Source organism: Cetorhinus maximus, chromosome 13 (genome assembly GCF_964194155.1).
Source record: "Cetorhinus maximus chromosome 13, sCetMax3.hap1.1, whole genome shotgun sequence".
NCBI classification, from domain to species: domain Eukaryota; kingdom Metazoa; phylum Chordata; class Chondrichthyes; order Lamniformes; family Cetorhinidae; genus Cetorhinus; species Cetorhinus maximus.
In genome coordinates, this window is record NC_135891.1 from 43,434,757 (window position 1) to 43,460,629 (window position 25,873).

A 25,873-nucleotide genomic window follows, 5' to 3' on the forward strand; every position below is an offset into this window, starting at 1 on the left:
ACCCTTGAGCTGTGAATCTGGAGCATTCTCACCTTCTGAAGCTCGGTCTGTTGTGGGGTTTGGAGGCCTTGTCAGGCCTGTCACTTTACAGCCATCGCACTTCAGGACACATCTGCTCCTCCCTCCAGTTCCACCTTGCTGCTTATCCAATCAAAGCTACACTTTTTTCATACTCCTGCTTCTCCTTCATTTAGATTCTCTCTTCCAAACTCAAAACTCCTCCAATCATTTTTTCCTGCACTCGCTCGCTATCTCTCCAGCTGCTTGAGCTTTTGCATTTGAGGTTCAATGCTCGGCCCCACCCTTCCCCGCACAAGCTTGCTGTTGTGTGCGGCGCAGTTACAACGTGCAGGCCATTCCAAATAGTTGCACAGCCATACAAGTGCGAACTTGTCTCTTAGAGAGAACATAGGAGGAGGCCTGTGACTGGAGGAGCTGGCGCAGCAACATGAAAGAGACAGAATCTGTAATTGGAAAAGCAACTTCTCACAGATTCTGTCTACTGTGCTTGCTGCTCCTCCAATCAAAATATAGGGGATTGACATTCCCTGAATTTTTCACCCCAGTCATTTATTTTTTGGGGGCTATTGGTGAGGTTTCCAGGCCGAATACGTCTGCCGCCCCCCATATACTGAACCCTGATCAGAAGGCATGGTCATGTGAGTCCTGAACATATATTCTGGATTCCATAGCGTCACATGGCAACAGGACATGCACTTTGCAGGGAAACATCTGCTGATTACCACCTACCACCCTCCTGCAGGTAATGAATGGTAATCTTCCATGTTAAATGCCAGTTGGAAGCAATACTAAGGGTGGAAAGGGCACAGAATATACTCTGGCTGGAGGGCTTCAATGTCCATCACCAAGAGTGTACCAGGTAGTCCCAGGACTAGCTCAAATCATAGAGCTTTGAAGGACACAGGTATCGGGGAGGCGGTGACGTGGTGGTATTGTTACTGGACTAGTAATCCAGAGACCCAGAGTAATGTTCTGGGGCCCCAGGTTCAAATCCCACCGCAGCAAATCATTTAATGATGACCATGAAACCACTGTCAATTGCCGTAAAAACTCATCTGGTTCACTAATGCCCTTTAGGGAAGGAAATCTGCCGTCCTTACCTGGTCCGGCCTACACGTGACTCCAGGCCACAGCAATGTGGCTGACTCTTAAATGCCCTTTGAGATGGTCTAGCAAGCCATTCAGCTATATCAAACTGCTAAAAGTCAAAAAGGAATGTAATCGGATGGACCATCCAGCATCGAACTAGACAATGGCAAACTCTGCCCTGTCAACCATGCAAAGTCCTCCTAACTAACATGTGGGGGCTAGTGCCAAAATTGGGAGAGCTGTCTCACAGACGAGTCAAGCAACGGCCAGACATAGTAATCCTCATGGAATCCCACCATCACCATCTCCAGGTATGTCCTGTCCCGATTGCAGGTAATGCGGCAGAGGTGGCGACACAATGGTATACAGTTGGGAGAGAGTTGCCCTGGGCTCAACATCGACTATGGGCCCTATGAAGTCCCATGGCGTCAGTTCAAGGAAACCTCTTGCTGAATACCACGTACCGCCACCCTCCCTCAGCTGATGAATCAGTGCTCCTCCATGGAGGAAGCACTGAAGGTGGCATGGGTGCAGAATGTACTCTGGGTGGGGGACTTCAATGTCCATTACCGAGAGGGGCTCGGTAGCACCACTACAGACCGAACTGGTCGAGTCATAAGGACATAGCCACCAGGCTGAGTCTGCGTCAGATGGTGAGGGAACCAACAAGAGGGAAAAACATACCTGACCTCATCCTCACCTGCCTGTCGCAGATGCATTTGCCCATGTCAGCATCGGTAAGAGTGTTCACTGCACAGTCCTTGTGGAGACAAGTCCCATATTCACGTTGAGGATATTCTTCATCATGCTGTGGCACTACCACCATGCTAAACGGGATAGATTTTAAACAGATCTAGCAACTCAAGACTGGGCAACCATGAGGCACTGTAGGCCATCAGCAGAACTGTACTCAACCACGTGCTGTAACCTCATGGTCTAGCATATGCCCCACTCTATATTACCATCAAGCCAGGGGATCAACCCTCATTCAAAGAAGAGAGCAGGAGCGCATTCCAGGAGCACCAGGCATACCTAACAATGAGGTGTCAACCTCGGGAAGCTGTAACACAGGACTACTTGCATGCCAAACAGCATAAGCAGCAAGTGATAGACAGAAGTAAGCGATCCCACAACCAACAGATCAGATCTAAGCTCTGCAGTCCTGCCACATCCAGTCACGAATGGTGGTGGACAATTAAACAACTCACTGGAGGAGAAGGCTCCACAAATATCCCCATCCTCAATGATGGAGGAGGCCAGCACATCAGTGCAAAAGTTAAGGCTGAAACATTTGCTACAATCTTCAGCCAGCAGTGCCAAGTGGATGATCCATCTCTGCCTCCTCCAGAGGTCCCCAGCATCACAGATGCCAGTCTTCAGCCAATTCGATTCACTCCATATAATATCAAGAAATGGCTGAAGGCACTAATATTACAGCAATAGTGCTGAAGACTTGTGCTCCAGAACTTGCTGTGCCGCTAGCCAAGCTGGTCCAGAACAGCTACAACACTGGCATCTATCCAGCCATGTGGAAAATTGCCCAGATATGTCCTGTACACAAAAAGCAGGACAAATCCAACCCAACCAATTGCTACTCCTTCAGTCTACTCTTGATCATCAAGAAAGGGATGAAAGTTGTTGACAGTGCTATCAAGCAGCACTTGCTTAGCAATAACCTGCTCACTGGTGCTCAGTTTGGGTTCTGCCAAGGCCACTCGGCTCCTGCCCCTCATTACAGCCTTCATTCAAACATGGACAAAATTGCTGAACTCCAGAGGTGAGGTGAGAGTGGCTGCCCTTGACATCAAGGCAGCATTAGGCAGAGTGTGGCATCAAGGAGCCCTCGCAAAACTGGAGTCAATGGGAATCAGGGGGAACACTCTCCACTGGTTGGAGTCATACCTAGCACAAAGGAAGATATTTGTGGTTGTTGGCGGTCAATCATCTCCGTTCCAGGACATCGCTGCAGGAGTTCCTCAGGATAACGTCCTAGATCCAACCATCTTCAGCTGCTTCATCAATGGCCTTCCGTCTATCATAAGTCAGAAGCGGGGATATTTGATTATTTATCACCATTTGCGACTCCTCAGATACTGAAGCAGTCTATGCCCAAACGCAGCAAATCTGGACAATATCCAGGCTTGACAAGTGGCAAGTAACATTCGTGCCACACAAGTGCCAGGTAATGACCATCTCCAACGAAAGAGAATCTAACCACAGCCCCCTGACATTGAATGGCATTACCATCACCGAATCCCCCACTATCAACATCCTGGGGGTTGCCATTGATCAGAAACTGAACTGGACTAGCCATATAAATACTAAGAGCAGGTCAGAGGCTAGGAATCCTGCAGCAAGTAACTCACCTCCTGGCCCCTAAAAGCCTGTCCACCATCTACAAGGCACAAGTCAGGAGTGTGACGGAATAGTCTCCACTTGCTTGTATAAGTGCATCTCCAACAAAATTCAAGAAGCTCGACACCATCCAGGACAAAGCAGCCTGCTTGATTGACACTCCATCCACAATCATTCAATCCCTCCACCACTGATGCACAATGGCAGCCATTTGTACCATCTACAAGATACACTGCAGGAACTCACCAAGCCTCCTTAGACAGCACCTCCCAAACCCACGACCACTACCATCTAGAAGGACAAGGGCAGCAGACAGATGGGAACACCACCTCCTGCAAGTTCCCCTCCAAGCTACTCACCATCCTGACTTGGAAATACATTGCCTTTCCTTCGCTGTCGCTAGGTCAAAATCCTGGAACTCCATTCCTAACAACAAGTGTGGGTGTGCCTACACCACATGTACTGCAGTGGTTCAAGAAAGCAACTCACCACCACCATCTCAAGGGCAATTAGGGACGGGCAATAAATGTTGGCCTAGCCAGCAATGCCCAGATTCTACGAATTAATAAAGAAAAAGTGATGAAAGAACAAACACGAGCAAAACCTTCACTTGACTTCCTCTTCACCATCTGTCTCATGACCATTGATGTATTCACACTGAGGACACCCTCCATCATGTTGGGTGACACTGCCACCATGTAAATAGGATAGATCCCGAACAGATCTAGCCGTTTACAACTGGAGATCCATGAGGCATCTTTGGCTGTCAGCAGAACTGTATACAGCACAACCTGTAACCTCATGGCCCACATAAATAAAACATTGCAAAACGTTTACAGAAACAATTTAAAACGTTCAACAAAAATACATTCCATTAAAAAGCAAAAATTCAGCAAGAATGATTTATCCACAGCTTACTGTAGATGTTGACATGTAAGTCATCCTTTCAGGCCTTGTAAAATCCCCTGAAAAATAGAGGCCGAGTATAAAAATGACCATCGGCAGGCTATAGGTGGATGCCATCTATATCGTTCATCACATGGGGTTTGCTCTGTATGGGCAACTCAAACTGCCCAGTATCTTTGCAACACAGCTCATTTTGCTTGCACCCCGTTATATAGTGCTGGTGAGTAAAACATCCACGTCTGGGATGAAAAATTGAGGCAGACTACAAATGTCATGGTTGAAAAGGGCCATGAGGTTACAGGTTGTAGTGGTATAGAGTTCTATTGCTGATGGCCGAAGGCCAAGGATGTCAGGGTTGACTTACATGCTGAATATAAGCAAAAACATGATTTTTGGGGCCATGAAAATGAATAAAGAATCTACATGTCATCTAAACCACCATCTAAGGTACTAGGGAAGTTAAGGATAGTATTCAGGAGAGGCTTATAATGTTACAAAGCATATTAGTAAGCCTGAGGATTGGAGTGTTTTAGAAACCAGCAAAGGGCTACCAAAAAGTTGGTAAAAGGGAATAAATAGAATGAGAGTGAACTGGTCAGAAATTTAAAAACAAACATTTACAAGAATATTAAATGGAAAGTAGCTAAAATAAACATTGGCCCCTTAGAGAAAGGGGCAAAAAATATTACAGAGCGTAAGGAAATTGCAGAACTGCTGAACAAATACTTGTCTGTCTTCACAGTAAAAAACACAAATTACATCCCAGAAATAGCAAGTAACCAAGGGGCTAATAAGATTGAGGAACTTGCGACAACTGATATCAGCAGCGAGAAAGTATGAGTAATTTAAGGTACTAAAAGCTGACAAAATCCTAAGGACCTAATGATAGGCTACATCCTAGGGTTTGAAAAGAGGTAGCTGCAGAGATGGTGGATGCACTGGTTATGATTTTCCAAAATTTCCCAGATTCTAGAGTGGTCCCAGAAGACAAAGTTGCAAATGTAGCTCTGCTTTTCAAGAAGGGAGGGAGAGAGAAAACAGGGAACTTACAGACCAGTTAACCTGACATCAGTTGTCAGGAAAATGCCAGAATCTATTATTAAGGAAGCTTTAAAGAAGCCTTAGAAAATGATGGCATAATCAGACTAAGGTGGTTTTATAAAAGGGAAATCCTGTTAGACAAATTTATTAGTTTTTTGAAAATGTAATTAGTAGCATAGATAAAGGGTATATATAGGTTTATAGAAGATATTCCATAAGATAGCACACAAAAGGTTAATACGCAAGATATGGGCTCATGGAGTTGGGGGTAATGTATTAGTAGGAATGGACGATTGGTTAACAGATAGGAAGCAGAGATAAACAGTGCATTTCCAAGTTAGCAGGCTATAACTACTGGAGTGCCGCAAGGATCAGTGCTGGGGTCTCAGCTATTTACCGTCTATGTTATTGACCTAGGTGAAGAGAATAAGATCAAGGTATCCAAGTTTGCTGATGATACAGTTAGGTGGTAACAATCTATGAGGATGCAAAAAGATTGCAAAGCGATATAAGTGAGATTAAGTGAGTGGGCAACAAGGTGTGGGCAAGTATGAAATTATTCATTTCAGTAGTAAGAATAGAAAAACAGAATACTTAAAAAGCATGAAACTTTTAAATATTCAGATGTTGATGTTCAGAGTGACTTGGTGTGTACTTGTACAAGGAACACAGCAGGTACAGAAAGCAATTAAGGCTGCAAATTGTATGTTGGCCTTTGTTGCAAGAGGATTTGGCTACAATGTCTTGCTGCAATCATATAGGGCTTTGATGAGACTTCACCTCGAGCACTGTGTGCAGTTTTGGTCTCTATATCAAAGAAAGTATATTCTTAATTGGTAGACCAGGTTCACTAGGTGACTTTTGCAATGAGGGGTTTATCCTTTGATGCTAGGCTGAGTAAATTGGGCCTATACTCTGGAGTTTAGAAGAATGAGAGGTGGTCACATTGAACATTCAAGATTCTGAAGAGGCTTGACACTTTTCCCCTGGCTGGGGAATCTAGAACAAGGGAACAGAGTGTCAGGGTAAGGGGCCAATCATTTAGGACTGAGATGAAGAGAAATTTCTTGACTCAGTCATCTGTGAATTTTGAATTGTCTATTCCAAAGGGTTGTGGATGTTTCATCATTGAATACATACAAAACTGAGATTGACAAATTTTTGATCTCTCAAGAGATCAAGGGATATGGGGAGCATGCAGGAAAGTGGAGTTGAGGTAGGTCATCAGCCATGATCATGCTGAATGGCAACAGTAGGCTCCAGGGGCTAAATGTTCTATTCCTGTTCCTATTTATGTTCTTATATCCCTTACTCTACCATTACTATCAGCCCAGGGAGTCAACTCTGGTTAAATTAAGTGTAGAAGAAAATGCCAGAAACAGCATTAGGAATACCTAAAAATGAGGTGCCAACAACACGGGACTGTATGCATGCTAAACAGTGGAAGCAACAAGCTATAGACAGAGCTAAGTGATCCAACAACCGATGAATCAGATTAGAAGCTTGTTAATCCTGTCATACCCAGTTGTGAATGTTGGTGGGAAATTAAACAACTAATAGGAAGAGATGGCTCAATGAACATTTCCATCCTCAATAGCAGAGTGCAGTATTTTATTGATTGTTGAATGAGCGGTACCGGCACTCTCGGCAAACTGCTGGACACTGGCTGGGGGAGGGATGGCGGCGACTCGGTACCGCCAGATCCTAAAACTCTGCGAAGAGTGGCCCCTCGATCAGACCAAGAAAGGCCGCGATCTAGGCTCTTTTATTCGGCAGCGAGTGGCGCAAGGTTTCCGGGAAGGGGAGAGCACCCAGATTACAGATCCAGAGAAATGTGATCGGATGTATGAAAGTTTAGCCAGAATCCATTCTGCTTATTACAAAAACAAGTACCCTCGGCTCAGAAACACAAGTTTTACTGGTGTAACAGTGGAAGAATGCCGAATGGTTCTTGCAACAGATAACATGAAACAGATAGAGGAAATGAAGAAATGTATGTGGAAAAAGCTACGAGAAAAGTTCACAGGCAAGCCAGAAGATGTCCCCAAGGAATATGTCTAAAAGTTACATCTTGTTAGTATGCTGCTTAGATCTTATTTACTGCAATTTCTAAATAATAAAGGTTTAGTTTTAGGACATAACTTTTTTAATTGTGCAAATGTTGGGTGGAAATAAAATGTTACATAATTTTTTAAAAAATGAACGCACAATTCGAGGCTTAAATGTTTGCATCCAAAAGTGCCAATTTGATGATCCATCTTGACCCTCTCCTGAGCTCACCACCATCATAATAGCCAATCCTCAGCCAATTAGATTCACTTCAAGTGATATCAATGAACCGCTGAGTGCACTGAACACAGCAAAGCCTATGAGCCCTGACAATATCCTGGTTGTAGTGAAGACTTGGGCTCCAAAACTAACTGATGCTGCTAGCCAAGCTGTTCCAGTACAGCTACAACATTAGCATCTATCCGACAATGTGGAAAATTGCTCAGGTGTGTTCTGCTCCCACAAAAAGCAGGGCAAATTCAATCTGACCAATTATGCCCCAGCAGCTTATTCCCATTCAGCTAAGTGATAGAAGGTATCATCAACAGTGCCGTCAAATGGCGTATAGAGAGGTGGTGGCATAGTGGAATTGTCACTGGGCTAGCAATCCAGAGACTCAGGGTAATGTTCTGGGGACCTGGGTACGAATCCCACCCGGAAGAATTTCAATTCAATAAATAAAATCATGAAACCATTGTCGACTGTTGTAAAAATCCACCTGGTTCACTAATATCCTTTAGGCTCTCCATATGCTCTCTATACCTGGTCCGGCCTACATGTGACTCCAGATGCACAGCAATGTGGTTGACTCTTAACTGCCCTCTGAAGTGACCTAGCAAGCCACTCAGTTGTATCAAACCTCTAGAAAGCCAATGAGGAATGAAACCAGACAGACCACCCTGCATCTGTCCATGACAGTATTGAGAGACCAACCAGTAGGAGGCACCAGAAACAACAAGGGCAAACTCAGCCCTGTCAATCCTGCAAACTCCTCCTTACAAACATCTGGGGGCTGGAGCCAAAATTAGGAGAGCTGTCTCAGACTAGTCAAGCAACAACCTGACACAGTCATACTCACAGAGTAACATCTTACAGAATGTCCCAGACAGCACCACCACCATCCACGGTTATGTGCTGTCTCACGTGCCGGACAGGCCCAGCAGTGGTGGCAGCACAGTGGTATACTGTCGGGATGGAGTACAGTCCTTGTGGAGATGATGGCCCATCTTCACACTGAGGACACCCTCCATTGTGTTCTGTGGCACCAAGACAGTGATAAGTGGGATAATAGATCTAACAACTCAAAATTGGGCATCCATGAGGCTCTTTGGGCCACGAGCAGCAGCAGAATTGTATTCAACCCTAATCTGTAACCTCATAGCCTAGCATATCTCCCACTCTACCATTCCCACCAAGCCAGGGGATCAACCCTGGTTCAATGAACAGTGCAGGAAGGAATGCTAGGAGCAGCATCAGGCAAACCTAAAAATGATGTGTCAGCCTGTGAAGCTATAACACAGGACTATTTGCATGCCAAATTGAATAGGCAGCAAGCGATAGACAGAGCTAAGCGATTCCATAACCAATGGACCAAATCTAAGCTCTGCAGTCCTGCCACATCCAATCATGAATGGTGGTGGTCAATTAAACAACTCACTGGAGGCGGCAGCTCCACATATGTTCCCATCCTCAATTTTGGGGAAGCCCAGCATACTAGTGCAAAAGATACGGCTGAAGTATTTGCAATGATCTTCAGCCAGAAGTCCTGAATGGATAAGCCACCTTTGCCTCCTCCAAGACCACCAGCATCAGGGATGTCAGTCTTCAGCCAATTAGATTCATCCCATGTGATATCAAGGAATGGCTGAAGGCGCTGGATACTGCAAAGGCTACGGGCCCTGACGATATTCCAGTAATAGCACTGAAGACTTGTGCTCCAGAACGTATCGTGCCCCTAGCCAAACTGTTCCAGTACAGCCACAACGCTGGCATCTACCCTATGTGGAAAATTGCCCAGATATGTTCTGTGCACAAAAAGCAAGACAGCTCCAACCTGGCCAATTATCACCTCATCAGTCAACTCTTGATCATCAGTAAAGTGATGGGAGGGGTTATCAACAGCTTTCAAGCGGCACTTGCTTAGCAATGACCTGCTCACTGACGTTCAGTTTGATTTCAGCCAGGGTCATTTTGCTCCTGACCACAATACAGCCTTGGTTCAAACATGGATAAAGGAGCTGAACTCCTGAGATGAGGTGAGAGTGACTGTCCTTGACATCAAGGCAGCATTTGACCGTGTAGCGCATCAGGGAGCCCTAGCAAAGCTGGAGTCAATGGGAATCGGGGGGGAAACTCTTCGCTGGTTGGAGTCGTACTTAGCACAGAGGAAGATTGTGGCTGTTGGAGGGCAATCATCTCAGTTCCAGAACATCACTGCAGGAGTTCCTCAGGGTAGTATCCTTGGCCCAAACATCTTCAGCTGCTTCATCAATGACAATCCTTCCATCATAATGTCAGAAGTGTGGGTGTCCACTGATGATTGTACAATGTTTAGCACCATTCGCAACTCCTTTGATCCTGAAGCAGTCCATGTTCAAATGGAGCAATACCTGGACAATATCCAGAGTTGAGCTGACATGTGGCAAGTAACATTCACAGCACAATAGTGCCAGGCAATGGCCATCTCCAACAAGGGAGAATCTAACCATCACCCCATGACATTCAATGGCATTACCATCGCTGAATCCCCTGCTATAAACATCCTGGGGGTTATCATTGACCAGAAACAGAACTGGACTAGACATATAAATACTGCGGCTACAAGAGCAGGTCAGAGGCCAGGAATCCTGCAGTGAGTAACTCACCTCCTGACTCTCCAAAGACTGTCCACGATCAACAAGGCACAAGTCAGTTGTATGATGGAATGCTCTCCACTTGCCTGAATGAGTACAGCTCCAACAGCACCCAAAAAGCTTGACACCATCCAGGACAAAGCAGCCTGCTTGATTGGCACCCCATCCACAAACATTCACTACCTCCACCACCAGCACAGTGTCAACAGTGTGTACCATCTACAACATGCATTGCAGGATCTCACCAAGCCTCCTTAGACAGCACCTTCCAAACCCACAACTGCTACTATCTAGAAGGGCAAGAGCAGCAAACACATGGGAACACCAACACATGGAAATTCCCCTCCAAGCCACTCACCATCATGTCTTGGAAATATATAGCCGTTCCTTCACTGTAACTGGGTCAAAATCCTGGAACTCCCTCCCTAACAGAAGTGTCGGTGTACCTACACCACTTGGACTGCAGCGGTTCAAGAAGGCAGCTCACCACCACCTTTTCAAGGGCAATTAGGGGTGGACAATAAATGCTGGCCTAGCCAGCGGCGCCCACACCCCATGAATGAATAAAAAAAGTCACTTACTCACTTGTAGGCAATAGAGTTTGGGTTCCACCAGGGCCCCACAGCAGCAGGCCTCATTCCAGCTTTGTTCAAAACATGAACAAGAGAACTGAATTTCAGAGGTGTAGTGTGAGTGATTACCCTTAACATCAAAGCAGCATTTGACAGTGTGGCGTCAAGGAGCCAAATTTGAGATGGGAATCAAGGGGAAAAACTTCCACTGTTTGGAACAATATTTTCCATGTAAGCTACACATGCAAGGTACCAATATGCTGCCCACAAAATGTCCCCTTTAAGATACCACATGTGAATACTGTACATTCACATGAACCGGCTGTGCACAACAAAAAAAGAGTTCAAAGGGGACATTGGCCTGGAGCCATTCCTAGCACAAAGAAAGATGCTTGCAGTTCTTGGAGGCAAATCATCGCAGACCTGGGACATTGTTGTAGGAGTTCCTCAGGGTAATATCCCATCTTCAATTGCTTCATCCAGACCTTCCCTCCATCACAAGGTCAGAAGTGGGGAGGTTCACTGGTGATTGCAGATTGTTCAGTTCCATTTGCACCTCCTCAGATAATGAACCAAACCAGGCCTACAGCAGCAACATTCAGGGTTGCGCTGATAAGTGGCAAGTTACATTCACACCAAAGTGCCAAGCAATGGCTGAGTCCAACAACCTCCCCATTACATTATATGGCATTGAACTTGCCAAATCCCCCACCATCAATATCTTGGGGCCCACCATTGACCGGAAACATAAATGGACCAGCCATATAAACATGTAGCTACAACAACAGATCAGAGGCTGGGTATGCTGTAGCAAGTGACTCACCTTTTGACTCATCAAAGCCTGTCCACCTTCTACAAGACATGTCAGGAGTGTGATGGAATAATCTCTACTAGCCAGGATAAGTGTAGTTCCAACAGTATTCAGAAAGCTTAACGCCATCCACGACAAAGCAGCCTGTTTGATTGGCACCCCATCCACCACATTAAATATTCACTCCTTCCATCACCAACACACCACGTGTACCATCTACAAGATGCACTGCAGCAACTCGTCAAGGCTACTTAGACTGCACCTCCCAAACCCACAACCTCTATTGTATAGAAGGATAAGAGCAGCAGGCACATCAGAGCACCATCATCTCCAAGTTCTGCTCCAAGTCACATATCATCCTGACTTGAAAACATACCATCAAAACATACTCCATCATCACTAGGGTAAAGTGCTGGAGCCCATTCCCTAACAGCACGTAGGAGTACCTGTACCCAATGGACTGCAATGGTTCAAACTGGTGGCTCACCATCACCTTCTCAAGGGCAATTAGGGATGAGCAACAAATACTAGCCTTGCCACTGATACCCTCATCAAATTAATTAAAATAAATGGAATTGAAGTACAGTTCAGCCATGATCTAATTAAATGGCAAAGCAGTCTTGAGGGGCTGAATTGCCTACTCCTGTTCCAATAAGCTCTGGCCTATAATCAAAACTCTATGCTTTTTAAAACACTTGCAAATTCTGCATTTCCCCAACATCATCTAAAACTGAAAGTATCACATTAGTTCAAAACCACTTAAATCTGGGGTAAGCAAACACTAGGTTAGTGTTTTTAAATATCATACTTACTCTTGCAGGTCCAATAATCATCCCTGTCCACCTTGTAAGTGTCATATCTTCATCATCTTCAAGTCCCCAACTTACTGTGCCATCACTTGCTCCCTTCTGGCCATCTTCTAGTTCTTCCAAAAGGCGGAAATTGCGTGGAACTGTTACAGCTGTAACAAATAATAAGGTAAACTTAAGCTAGAACACTTTTACATTATTTAAATTGTTGAACTTAAACCACTTCAACTGCAGGTACAGCAAATTAATTCCCACAGGACTGAATTATTATACTTTAAAAGTGAGTCAGCTGGATCTCCATTCAACAAAGATTTATAGCATGTTGTTACTAGCCACATGGAAGTGTTACATACAAAGATGTGCTTCGACAATCTAAGGCAGCTCTGGTTGGGAAAGGAGGAATTAAAGTCAGTAAGACAAACCCAGCATTATAAAAATTGCTCAAGTTTTTCTCTTGTGGTTCAGAAGGATGCCACTACAGAATGGCCCGTAAATGCTTCTTATTTATATAATGTTTACTAATAGTCGTTTGGTAGTACAGAACTTGAGTATTGCTGAAAAAATTTTGTCAAAGCTTTTCATCTTGCACTCATCAGGACAATCACAAGAATGCCAATGTCAGGAGAAGCAACAACTTTATACTGTATGAGGAGAGAATGCTAAAGCTAGAGAAGCTAGATGTTTCACGCTGCTACCATGCAGTAGCAACATGAGTGGTATTCGCCACTAATAGGATGCTGCTGTCAAGCCAAAAAGACGTTCTGCCTATCACACAAATGAATAATGTGGTATATGAATTTCAGTGCCAGTGTAATGCTACGTATGTAGGCCGTACGTCCCAAAGACTGGCGGATCATATCAAACAGCACGTCCTTTCCATTGTTTGCACCGGGCAAGGTACAGCCCGTGCTTGCAAAACTCAAAGCAGTGTCAAAAATTAGATGTGATTCTGTGATTGAACAACATTTGCTAAATAATCCTCAGTGTGTTAAAAATTACACTGGCAATCAATTTAAGATTGCCAGTCAGGCTCGTGGCCATGTATTGGAAGCTACATATATTAATACACAGGGCCCTGTTCTTTGCAGACAGAAAGATGTTGTGTACACACTGTTTCAGCTAAACAAAATAAGTGACAGCCATTTGCTGGTTCATTCCTCAGGGCAATGCCTTGATCAATCAGAGTCAAGCTGCCTGGTTTAAATTTCAAACAATGTTTGGCAGTCAACTGTCAGTCACCATTAACTGATGCATTCTCCATGGCAATGCCTCTACCAGCGTCCATTTGCCAACCAATCAGCACTCTCTTCTCATACAGTATAAAGTTGTTGCTTCTCTTGACATTGATATACTTGCGACTGTCCTGAGTGCAAGATGAAAAGCTTTCACAAAGTGTCTTTTTTCAGCAATACTATAATGTGTGCTGAAGTATAAGTGAATTACAAAAGCTGATTACTTGAATTAATAATGAATTGACTTCATAACAAATCAAACGGACTAAAGGAAAAGTTTGATGTTTCAATGTCTGCTTTATCAGCCACATTTTATCATCTTCAACCTATCTAAATCTCAATTACTGGCTCGGAATTCACGTGTAATGTTAAAATATCAAAAATTGAAAGGAATGGGGCATTCTACAGCTTTCCTTCTTTAAATGCACTGCATGTATTTAAAAAGACTTACATTTATATAGCGCCTTTCATGACCACCGGAAGTCTCAAAGCACTTTATAGCCAATTAAGTACTTTTGAAGTGTAGTCAATGTTGTAATGTAGGAACTGCGGCAGTCAATTTGCACAAAGCAAACTCCCACAAACAGTACTGTCATAATGGCCAGATAATCTGTTTTTTGTGATGTTGATTGAGTGTTAAATATTGGCTATTTACACCATAATGATTATTTTTGTCAAATTCACTGTCACTGAAGGATAAAAAGAACAGTGTTAATACATGCTCTGATCTGTACAAGTCTGCCTCTAAATCTCACTTGAATTTTGGCAAAAGATTCTTTTACCCAATATAATTAAGTGTGTCAGTTTGGTTTTGAATGCTAAACAATGCCATATTCCTGAAATTGGCTTTAGTTGAACTGTAATCAGACAGGCCCTGGGGAATTTACTGGTCAGACTCTTTAATTTTTCCCATCATCAGGTAGGCCAGAAACTGCACAGACACAGGACCTTGAACAGAAACTGGAACATCTGATTCCAGTACTTAATTCATTCTAAAACAAGAGCAGCAAGAATCTGAAGATGCAGAACTTTGTTACTTTGAGATTTTCATGCTGTAGTGCTATGCAACTCGTTAATGGAAAAACAGATCAAACAGTTCAAAACGCAGCACAGGTCTTCAAATTCTAAAAATAGAAGCTTATTTCCTGTATTCATCTTATCACACTGAACCTACAGGAAGTAACTTACATACTTTTGGCAAAGTACAACATTTTCAATGAAATTAATGCAATGGCAGAAATAGTTAAGAGCCCATCTTTCAGCTTAAAGTACAAAAGAATCATGAAACAGAAATGCAAACTTTTCTTCTGCCTTCAAACTTGTACATATGCATTCTATTAGCACTAAACCAATGACAGAACTTTGTTTAATCCACCTTACCCATTTAGGTTTAAAAAGTGGTGACTGATTCCATTTAGAAAAAAACAAAATACGATTCAGTTTCTGAAGCATCTGTTCTTAGTTAACATTGTCATTCAGGGTTTAGAGATAAAAATTAGTCTTTTCCATCCTCTTTGACCAACCTTTTAGTCACCTCAATAACTCCTTTCTTTCAGCATCTATATTGTCCTCATACGCCTCAGGCGTACCTTAAAAAAGGTACTATATGATGCACAACAGTTGCTGTTTCATGAAAGAGTCAGCTTGCACATGTACACTGACACCAAACCTCTGCATCCCTGCAAGGACTTTACATTGGAGGTGTTTTAGGGACTGGGAGCCAATATAGGTCAAAAAGGAAAGAAGTAATGGGTGAGTGAGACAAGATAGGCAGCAACATTTTGGATGAACTGCAGTTTAGAGAGCACAATATTAGGAGGCTCACCTGGGGAGCATTGCAACTGCTGAGTCTGGAGTTGAAAAAAGATGGGAAAATATTTCAATGTCGATGATTTATGGAGGTAGAAGTAGGGTGGCCTTTATAATGAAGATATGGGAAATAGGCTCAGTTTGCAATTGAATAAGACACTGAGGTTGTGAACAGTCTGGTACAACCTGGGACTGCGTCAGAGGTCAGAATCAGTGGCAAGTGCATGGAGTTTGTGGCAGGGTCTAAAGATAATGGTTTCAATATTCCCATTATTTAAATGAAGGAAATGGAAGCTCATTTAAAACCAAAAGATGGACATGCAAGTCTGACGATACAGAATTAATGGAGGAAAGCGGGGTGAGAAATTGAAGTGAAGGAGTAGAAGAGCTGGATGTCATCAGCGTACCTGTGGAAACTAATCCCGTTTCTACACAATGTGGCTAATAGGGAGCATGCGAATGAAGACGACATGGGAGCCAAGGACAGATTCTTGGGGGGCGGGGGGAACTCCAAAGCCAATGGTGCTGGGGCAGGAAGAGGAGCCATTGCCAGCTATTCTCTTCCTATAATGGGATAGGGAAGATTAGCGGCAAACAAGGGTAGCCCCACTAATATGGTAAAGACAAAAGGTGTTAAAGGAGGATTCCGACATTGGCTATGTGCAAATATGCAGAGGGGTGAAGGGGGAAAAATGCACCTTGCCACAGTCAGAGAGAATATTATTTGCGGTTTTGATCAGGGTCATTTCATTGCTGTTGCAGGAGAGGAAACCTAATTGAACCAATTCAAAGAGGGAGTTGCAGGAAAGCAGGGCAGTGATTTGACAAGTGATGACATATTCAAGGACTTTGGAAGGGAAGGTTGGTAAGAGTGGCAGTTTTCATGGACATAGGGGGCCAAGGCTGGATGTTTTGAAGGTGGGACGATTCCAGTTTTGAATAATAAAGGACAGTGCCTGAGGATAGGGATCCATTTGCAATGTCAGCTAGCATGGGGTCCACGAATGGAATTTTGATAGCCAGCATTTTAGTTGGAATGAGCTCAATGCAAAGCGGCAAGATCAAACATCCATGTCTTTTGTCAATTTCTTTCAATATTTAATAATTGGAATGTATCAAGTCTATCAAGGTATACATTTGAATATTTTGCTGAAGAGACATGTCAAAGCTTTTCGCCATCACTGGCACATTCTCCATGGCAACACCTCAACTAATGAGAGCCCACTTGCCAACCAATCAGCACTCTCTTCTCATACAGTATAAGTTGGTGTTTTCCCCTTATATCTTGCGAAGTGTCCTGATGAGTGCAAGACAAAAAGCTTTGACATGTCTCTTTTTTCAGCAATATTCAAGTTCTGTACTACCAATTGACTATTTGAATATTTTCCCCTTGTTTTAAATTGCAATCTGGTTAAGATTAAACTTTATTGAAAAGCAAACTCTATACTCAACTTTTATTTGATAGAAAATACTTAACGTTTAAGCACTATTTTTCCCTTCTTTACCAGCAAAAGAGCTTTCCAAATAATCTCCACTTGTTTTTTTGGCAGCAATGAATTGTTTGGAAAGTCTTCAGTGAGTGAACCTGCGCTGCCTGCTGTAACTAAAATAAATGATATTCTTGGCATCTTTTAACTTCAGTTTTAATTTTTCTTTCAGCAAAGTCTAGAGCCTCTGTCCATCAAAAAATGTTAACCCATTGATAGCTTGTTTAAAAATTATGGACTCAAAAAATGTATCATTCTTCAGAACACACTGCCAAAAGCAATTAACAGTTATTTCAGATGAGTAGAAAGATGAATGTCATTACAGTTGACAAGTCTGCACAGTGCAAAGCAAAAAATTGTAAAAATATTCAATTCATTAAGCATTAAGGCTTGTAATCTGAAGCTTTATTTTTACTTTAATGACTGCAGTGTAAAATTTGGTCCAACTTATCAAATGTAGCTGCCCTCTATTTCAGCCAGTCATCATTTAATCCATTCACAGAAACCTCAAATATCTTTGAACGCAGGTTTGTATGATTTTAGAAAATAGCCAAAACTGATCTATATATGAATTTTTAAATTTATTTAAAAAGAAATTGTAGGCCTATATTGAATCTCAGCTTATATATTTTGTCAGTTAGCAAGGCAAATAGTGGTCACTGCTTAACTAAGAATGCGCTTGAGTGGTTAAAAGAATTGATTTAAAATTTTCGCACTTGAAACCTCCTTGCTGGTATAGTTTGCAGTGTGTTAGCCCCCAGTACCTCACACTAATGGCAATTACGCATATGAAAATTGCCGGTACTGTTTGCAGGCAGCTCAACCATGTGGTATCACAACAGAGTTCAATGCTGCCCTTACCAAACATGTATATCCACGCACTTCTAATAGCAGTAGCAGCATAGTGATTAAGAATGAGAACTTGATCAATTCACTTCTCCTTAACTCAACAACGCTCAAAGGAACTTGACTGAGCTGTTTGGTTGGGTGAGATTAGCTACATTAGCACAGAACAAGGACCAAAACTTGAACCTTTCTGACTATAAGTTACTCACTGGATGAATTCAATGGGTCTTTAGGGAAGGTAGAGAAAGGACCTATGTTCAAACTGTTATTTGCAGGCATGTTCAGTGTATAAAGTAGCCTCATTTACAGAAAAGTTGACATCTTTACTATAGACACATTCATATACTGCAATTCATACACATTCATACATGTACATGGGGAAAGAGAGAAGATGGACAACATGGCCAGGTGAGGAGGTCATAAAGGGACCATCACTGGAAAATAAAATGCACGGTGGACTCAGAATATTAAATAGAAAAAAAATTCAGGATGCATTATCATCCTTAAGCAGTTCCCTCCTAAATAAAAACATGTTAAACTAAATTCCATCAATTCCATTAAAATCTTGATTTAGGGGCACAACTTACAAAGAGGAAAACAATAATATTAGCACTTAAACTGATTTGCACTTTTAATAGCCAGAGATCAAGTTCACTGAATACAATGTCACACTATTCTAATTTTAATTTATCATTAATCTAATTTATTTATTTAAACCAATGATCAAACCCTAATATGTCAGCGCATACTTCCTTTGCCACACGCGATAGTGTCTCAGAGATGGAGACATTTGTTGGTTAACACAATAGAATATGTTAAAATCATTTAGTGACTTTAAAAAAATTAGGTGTCAAATTACTACTTTGTATTTACATGTGGCTCATTTTCTATAAATTCTTTCTACCCTTTTCATATCTGGATTGGGGACCATATCTGCTCTCTTGCAACAGTGCCCCAAAGTTGTCCTTTAAGAGAGAGTGGAATAAAAACAACTTAAGAAAAACTTGCAAGTGCAAGGATCATGCAAGTAAAAGCACATAAGTAGGCATCACAGATATATTTTTCATACAAACACGGTTGCATCTGGACAACATCAGTGCTGCGTGCATTACAATGTCACCTAAAAAGACAGATTTTGCAATCAGTGGAGAACAAACTGTACTCGCCGTTCAATAAGCTTACCATTGCCCACGAACTTCAAGTTTGCTTTTGCATTGCAGTTCCTGACAATTTCCACATGGTACTATATACAAGGGAACCAAGTCCTGTCTGTACAGGGCAAGCAACAGTGTGAATCTTCAACCAGATTTAAGAACTATTACTGAGAAATGCATAGTCTAAACCAGGAAGTGAATTAAGAATTCCAAATTGTAATGTCAAGATATTTACAGAAAGAAAAATAGAGGGGGGAAGAAAAATGGATGAGACTAGATATAGAAAGAAAATGTAGCTTTTAAAAAAAAATATTGCCAACAGTAATTAAAAATAAAAATTAAAAGTAATAAGAAATGAAGACTCCACACTGACTTCAATGAGAGAGAGATTGTTTGGTAGTAATCAAGACCAAACCTGCTGTAAAAATTCAATTCACTGGAATGGACAAGCCAACTTTTTCTAACCCGTTGTGTGGCAAGTCCCGCGACTTCATGCCCTTCATGTATTTCAATATCCAGTTTCTTGGGGAGGTACAGGTTTAGTGTAGCTTGCGGAGGATCAGGTCAAATTGGATAACAACTTCCAAATTTCCATTTAACTGTGCATGTGCAGATGCTAGAAGTCGCTGTCCAATTTACTCCATAACACCAGTGAGCCCTAATGCCTCTCAGTTATTCTTACTGCAAAATCCAGGCCCTTACTTAAAAGAGAGATCTCACAGCTATAATATTCTTTACTGTCTGAAAACTAAGGTGTGTTTTTCTTTTATATTGCACTAAGCTTGAAGTGATAAAAAAACTTCCCACAAATTGTGTAATGGTTGGCTGTACCACTTAGTTTTAGCCAACTTTAGTCTTAAAAAGACAGCCAATTCAAATTTGGGAATCTAATTTGATGTTTCATTCTCAGCTTCTGTAACTCGAGGCTATTTCATCTAAACCATGACATTATTTGCAACAAAAGGAAAGCAATGATCAACTGTTTACAGAACAGAGAATTATCATTAATGGCCAAGTGCACTGCTCAATTAATCAGGAGTGGAGGAGTCTTTTTGTTGCAGTTCTGTTTTCTTTCATTCTGTCTCCTCAAAACTTTTCGGGCATAATTTTTTAGCTGACAAGATTTGAGACAGAGAATGAATACAAGAGTGTGTGTAAAATCTGGGAGCAGTTGAGAAAAGTGACTAGGCAACAAAGATAGTGCCAAGAGAAAGCAAAAGTGAAATGCAAAGAGAATTGGGATTAACAGAGAGAAGAGGAGACAAAGCATCAGGAAGAAAGATACAATGTGAAATGGAAAAAAGCAACAGTATCATGAGTGAAAGAAAACATTGAAAAGAGGGATAGGCCAATAAGCCTTTATAGTCCTCCAAGGTTGATAAGTTTAAAAGAGCCAAAGTTGAAGCTACTAAGCATTTTAACTTCACAGCAGACATATTGATCGAGGAAGAATGCAAGAACCACAGGTGACAGCAACAACAAACCTGGAGGAAAAGGCAGAGGCAGGCAGCAGTGTATCTGTCAAGACAGCAGATTGTGATAAGTAGGCTAATTGTTAAAAGACAACTGTTGGCAGGGCATCAGACCAGGCCTAGTAGTGAAGAGCAAAAAAGGTAACAGCCTAATTTTGCAGAAGAGGCTTGCATTTCTGTGTATGATGGTCTTTAACTTTTCAAACACAGTGTCAAAGAGGAACAAGCAAACAGATTGTTGCCAACACCTTCAAATCCTAACTTGCGGGAATAAAAAAAGTATAAATGCTCGAGTCACATAAATTCTTGCAGTGATATCAGTGAATAGAAACAGTAATTTACTGGAAAGGCATTTCCCAGCATGAAAAAAGTAGTATATAGGTCGTACACCGAGCTAGTTTTGATTATAAAGCCCATCTCAGGTGGTGCTGCTGTAAAATTTTGAGTAAAGGCCATAGCATAATTATCTGTTCAGGGAAGAGGTGTCTGTCAACAACAGATTATCGTACAACACAAGTACAAAGTCTGCAAAAAATATCAAAAGACATTAGCGCAATTGGTTGATAAGGCCCATAATTTCATGTTGTACAGCCTAAGGGCAGAATGGTAATGTGAATACTGTACAACTGCACATCTTAGGAATTAGTTTCTTTTATGCAATAGACAAGTCACTTTGAAGACTATTGAGAAAAATAGACAGGTAACAATGAACCTAAATTCTACCTATTTATAATCTCCAAGTTCAAAAATAGCAAATTACATTTTCACATGATAAAAGGCCATTACCTGAAATATTAACTTGCTTTCTCCCTTCACAGATGCTGCCACTGAGTATTTCCAGTCTGTTTTTATCTCAGATTTCCCACCTCTGCAGTATTTGCTTTCACATTTTTACATGACTTGCTTTAACAGAACCTGCATTCTTGCGTTTGGAAAAGACAGATGCATGTCTCAAGTTATCACGGGCATGTCTCGTGTGCTAGAACCATGCTTTAACAGAAACCTTGTGAGTGAATCAGAAATTTACAGCACAGGGGGCCATTCGGCCCAATGTGTCTGCAGCAGTCAACAAAGGAGCCACCCAACCTAATCTGGCTCTTGGTGCGCACACAGCCTTGTAGGTCATGGCACTTCAAGTACATATCCAAGCACTTTTCAAATATTGAGGGTTTCTGCCGCTATTACCCTTCCAAGCAGCGAGTTCCAGATCCTCACTACTCTCTAGTTGAAAACGTTTCCCCTTGAATCCCTTGAGTTTGGCACAATGTTCTTTGCAAGACCCAACTTGGCTGCCTCTCAATGTGAGGGTTTCCAGAATCAGATTAATTTGCATGATTTTTTCAGGCCCCTGATATGAAGCCTGCTTTGAAGCAGAGGAATGACTGCTGCAGGATTTGGGGATCTTTGTAACAGGGGCCAGCTAAATAATACCAGTTTTCGAACATCATAAAATTCTGAAATATGGGTTTCCAGTTCCAATTGCCCAGTGGTCAACTGCAATAATTTGCCAGGCCTTTGAAATCCTCTTCTTGATGTTATAGCAACACTGGGTGTTAGGAACATGGTTGCATTCCTGGCCAAAAAACACTACGCATGACATCACTCCATCATTATGACCCACTAAATATGTCCACCCATATTTAAGCACTTGCACTCAGTTGTGTTGCCGACATTGATGCAAATCCTGAAAAATATTACCATTCTGCATCTGTGTTAAAGGTAAACAATCCAACACTCAGCCACATGTTGTACACCAAGGAGCTCTGATTGATGAACCTGCAGCCAATTCAAGCAAGAGGTCCGAACCACCTCCAGTTTGAAAACCTGCTGGAAGACTTAAATTTGCAAAGCTATGCATATAATGCACAAGGCATCATGGAATATACCTCTTGGAGTGCAAAGAAAGACCCCTGACAGAATTCTGCTTCTGGAATGTCTGATGGATCTTGCATTTCTTCCAGATTTCACAAAACATTTCAGTACTCTTATCAAGAGGCTGATCAGGTGTTCAGCCATTTACATGCTTATGTGAATAAGAATATAGCATAGTTACAGCGCAGGCCATTCGACCTGTCAGGTCTGCACCGGCTCTGGAAGAGCAACTCAGCTGGCCTCATTCCCCTGTCCTTTCCCTGTAATGCTGCAATTGTGCGTCTTTAGGAGCTATCTGAATTTCTTTTTGGAAGTCACAATTGAATCTGATTTCACCACACTCCCAGGCAGTGCATTCCAAATTCAAACTACTCACTGTGCATAAAAATGTCCTATGTTGTCCTTGGTTCTTTACCAGTCACTTTAAATCTGTGTCCTCTGGTTCTTGACCCCTCTGCCAAAGGGAAATGTTTCTCCCTATCTACTCTTTCTAGATACCCCATAACTTTTGAGCACTTCTATCTCTTCTATAAGGAGAAGAATCCCAGCTTCTTCAACCTATCCAAGTCTTTCATCTCTGGAACCATTCTTGTAAATCTTTCCTGAATTCTCTCTAAAGCCTTCACCTCCTTCTGAAAGTGTGGTGCCCAGAATTGGACACAGTACTTCGGTAAAGGTCAAACCAGTATTGTATAAAGATTAATCATAACTTCCTTGCTTTTCTATGCCTCTTATTTATAAACTCCAGGATCCCATATGCATTTCTAACCACTTTCTCAACCTGTCCTACCACCTTGTGATTTGTGCCTGTGCTCCTGCACCCTCTGTGAATTGTGTCTTTTAGTTTATATTGTCTCTTCTTGTTCATCCTACCAAAATTAATCACTTCACACTTCCCTGCATTAAATTTCACGTGCTACGTTGGCCCATTCTGCGGCTTGTCTTTGTCCTCTTAAAATCTACCACTATCTTCCTCACAGTTCACAGTTCTCATGGGCAATTAGGGATGGGTAACAAATGCTGGCCCTGCCAACAACGCTCACATCCCACGGAAGCATTGTTTTTCTTATTCTTTCAAGTTCTGCCATCTTCAACTTTCGAAGTTGCGCCCTGTACACCCAAGACTAAATTCTTAATATAGATCAAAGAAAACAGTGATCCTAGTACGTACCGCTGGGTAACATCATTGTATACCATCCTCCAGTTCAAAAACAACCATTTACCACAAATCAGTTTCCTGCCACTCAGCTGACTTCAGATCTATGATGCCACTGTCCTTTTTATTCCATGGGTCTCAACTTTGCTGACAAGCCTATTATGTAACATTTTATCAATGCCTTTGGGAGTCCGCATATATCACATCAACTACATTACCCTCATCTCTGTTTCAAAAAAGTCAAATTAGTTAGATCTGTTAGGTTTTTAACAAATCCACGCTGACGTGCCTTAATTAATCTATTCTTGTCCAAGTGACTGTTAATTTTGTTACAGGTAATTTCTAAAAGATCTGATGTTTCAAAAGCCAGTTGCCTTGAGAAGTTGTTACATTTCCCTCATACGCTGTCACAGAAAAGGAGTACTAACCATAGCTCCTACACTTCCAGGATGAAGGCTTCGGTGCGTGGACTAATCAGCTGCTTCTAAGCCTTCTGTAACAGATTGTTGGAGGTGTTTTGAAACTCTTGTCAATCTGAAGTGTTCCAGTGATTTAAATGAACCTGACACCAATGCTGAAGAGCAGGTTTCATGTGATTGGTGTATGAGTATTCAACAAGTAGTTATGCCCAGTGTGTGCTGTTATTATTTGGCTCTGTGAGTGAGAGAGAATATTTGAACAAATGAATCTGCAGATGTACTTATTTTGCTCAAGACTCACTGATCCTACATCTGCATCACATCCTTCATTTTTCCACAACAAAGCTGACACCAAGAACGAAAGACTAAGAGAATCAATAGTTAGCCCAATCTCACTTTGAAAAACTGAGATAATCCTGTCACAAAAGGTTGGTTAATAGATTTAAATACATTCATTGGTAAATGCAATATTCAGATCTTCTCTTGAAATTAGATAGTTAAAACAGAAGCAAACATTTGTCCAGCTTTGTATTAAAGGAAGTAATTGTTTCGGACACAGTTTTAATCACAATTCTGCGAAACCCCCAAGTAATTTAAGTGTGTGCAGTCACTCTACAATTGTGCCATACAGATCCAGACTCCTGCTCAAAAGCATTGATCTAGGCTGACACTAATGCATTTAGAATGCACTAACTTTTGGATGAGATATTAAACCAAGCCCCTAACTGGCTGTGTTCGATGGATGTTTCAAAGAATAGAGAGTTCTCTTGGTATTGTTGTCAACATTTCTAACTCAACCAAGGGCACCAAAAATAGATTAACTGGTCATTCATCTCATTGTTCTTTGTAACATGTTGCTGCATACAAGATGGCCACCATGACAAATAACTTCAAAGTGATTACTCATGTCGCTTTGTGTTCTTCTGACCAAGAAAGTGAATTGAATGAAAGTTTGTTCTTTTCTGCCATCCCACATGAACTTCATTGGAATTGATGAATAAGTGGATGATCTGTGCATATAGTTGGGGATACCTAATAATCAAGACAGTACAGGAACACCATCTTGGTTAATGTGTGCAGTTCCATACCAAAAGATCAGAACCTCCTCTATTATGTCAAAAATGAAACATGCAATTAGGTTATATTTGCCACTGCATTCATCAATGCTTATTTGCATAAATTTAAAATTACCTAAATACACATTTGCCAATGTCATCAATTCCACCATTCAGCAGCAAGTTAACATAGCTACTGCTAGTATTATGGCCTTACAGCAGTTTTAATTAGATTTGCTTTTGGCCATATTCCTCCTCTTATCCGTGCAAAACAGCTAACAAAGGCAAAAAAAAAATCTCATTCCAAATAATTTTTGTTTTTGAAAATATCTTTGTCTTTTTGAAAGCTTTGGTTCAGCTCTTCAGATATTGAAACAAACAAAAATCCTCTAAACTTAAAAACCACTACTCTCTCACCCTGGCCTATACAGCCCTCATCTCTGGTCCCTTAAGTCTGAGGAACACAGGCTTGATGGACATGATTTAGCCATTCATCGCCAGATCTGACTGGACCAGAGCACTATGGGGTCCTACTCATCTGCTAAAACTGTTCATTAGTGCAGGGTCATCTTAGAATGCAAAAATAACTTCCCTGTTTGCTTTCTCAACTGCAAACCACCTTCTTAAACCCCACTCTCCCTTATCTCCTCCATCTTCATTTCCAACAAGCAGTGCGAGGAGCTCATGAACTTTAGTCACTAATATTAAGACCATCCAATCAGCCGTCTTCACTTAGCTCCTTTCCCCCAGCCCACCGAGCCAAATGTCCTCAAAGGTTCCTCCCATCCCAGCACTAAAACCGCACTGTTCTTTAGTTTATGTTCTATGCCCTCTCATGCCCTTTTTGAGCATCTATGATTCCTATC

The 25,873-nt window shown here is 41.8% G+C and overlaps 2 protein-coding genes across 4 annotated transcripts in view; one reads left to right on the forward strand and one right to left on the reverse strand.

Moving 5' to 3' along the window:
- The window catches only part of LOC144688581 (ubiquitin-conjugating enzyme E2 variant 1-like), a 48,121-nt gene that overhangs the window by 7,313 nt on the left and 14,935 nt on the right, over positions 1-25,873 (reverse strand). For 2 of the 3 annotated variants that reach the window (XM_078555323.1, XM_078555325.1), the window contains exon 2: positions 12,509-12,657. In XM_078555323.1, the coding sequence (XP_078411449.1) occupies positions 12,509-12,657 (149 nt within the window). Of the gene's footprint in view, positions 1-12,508; positions 12,658-14,188; positions 14,424-25,873 lie in introns of those variants that run through there. The other variant, XM_078555324.1, reaches the window with a different exon arrangement.
- Positions 7,020-7,602, forward strand: LOC144688582 (ubiquinol-cytochrome-c reductase complex assembly factor 2-like). Its single transcript, XM_078555326.1, has one exon. The coding sequence runs from the start codon at positions 7,090-7,092 to the stop codon at positions 7,471-7,473; it is 384 nt and encodes a 127-aa protein (XP_078411452.1). The 5' UTR covers positions 7,020-7,089; the 3' UTR covers positions 7,474-7,602.

Excerpts from the sequence above, each read along its gene's own strand:
- LOC144688582 (XM_078555326.1), top strand. The coding sequence starts at position 7,090 with ATGGCGGCGACTCGGTACCGCCAGATCCTAAAACTCTGCGAAGAGTGG.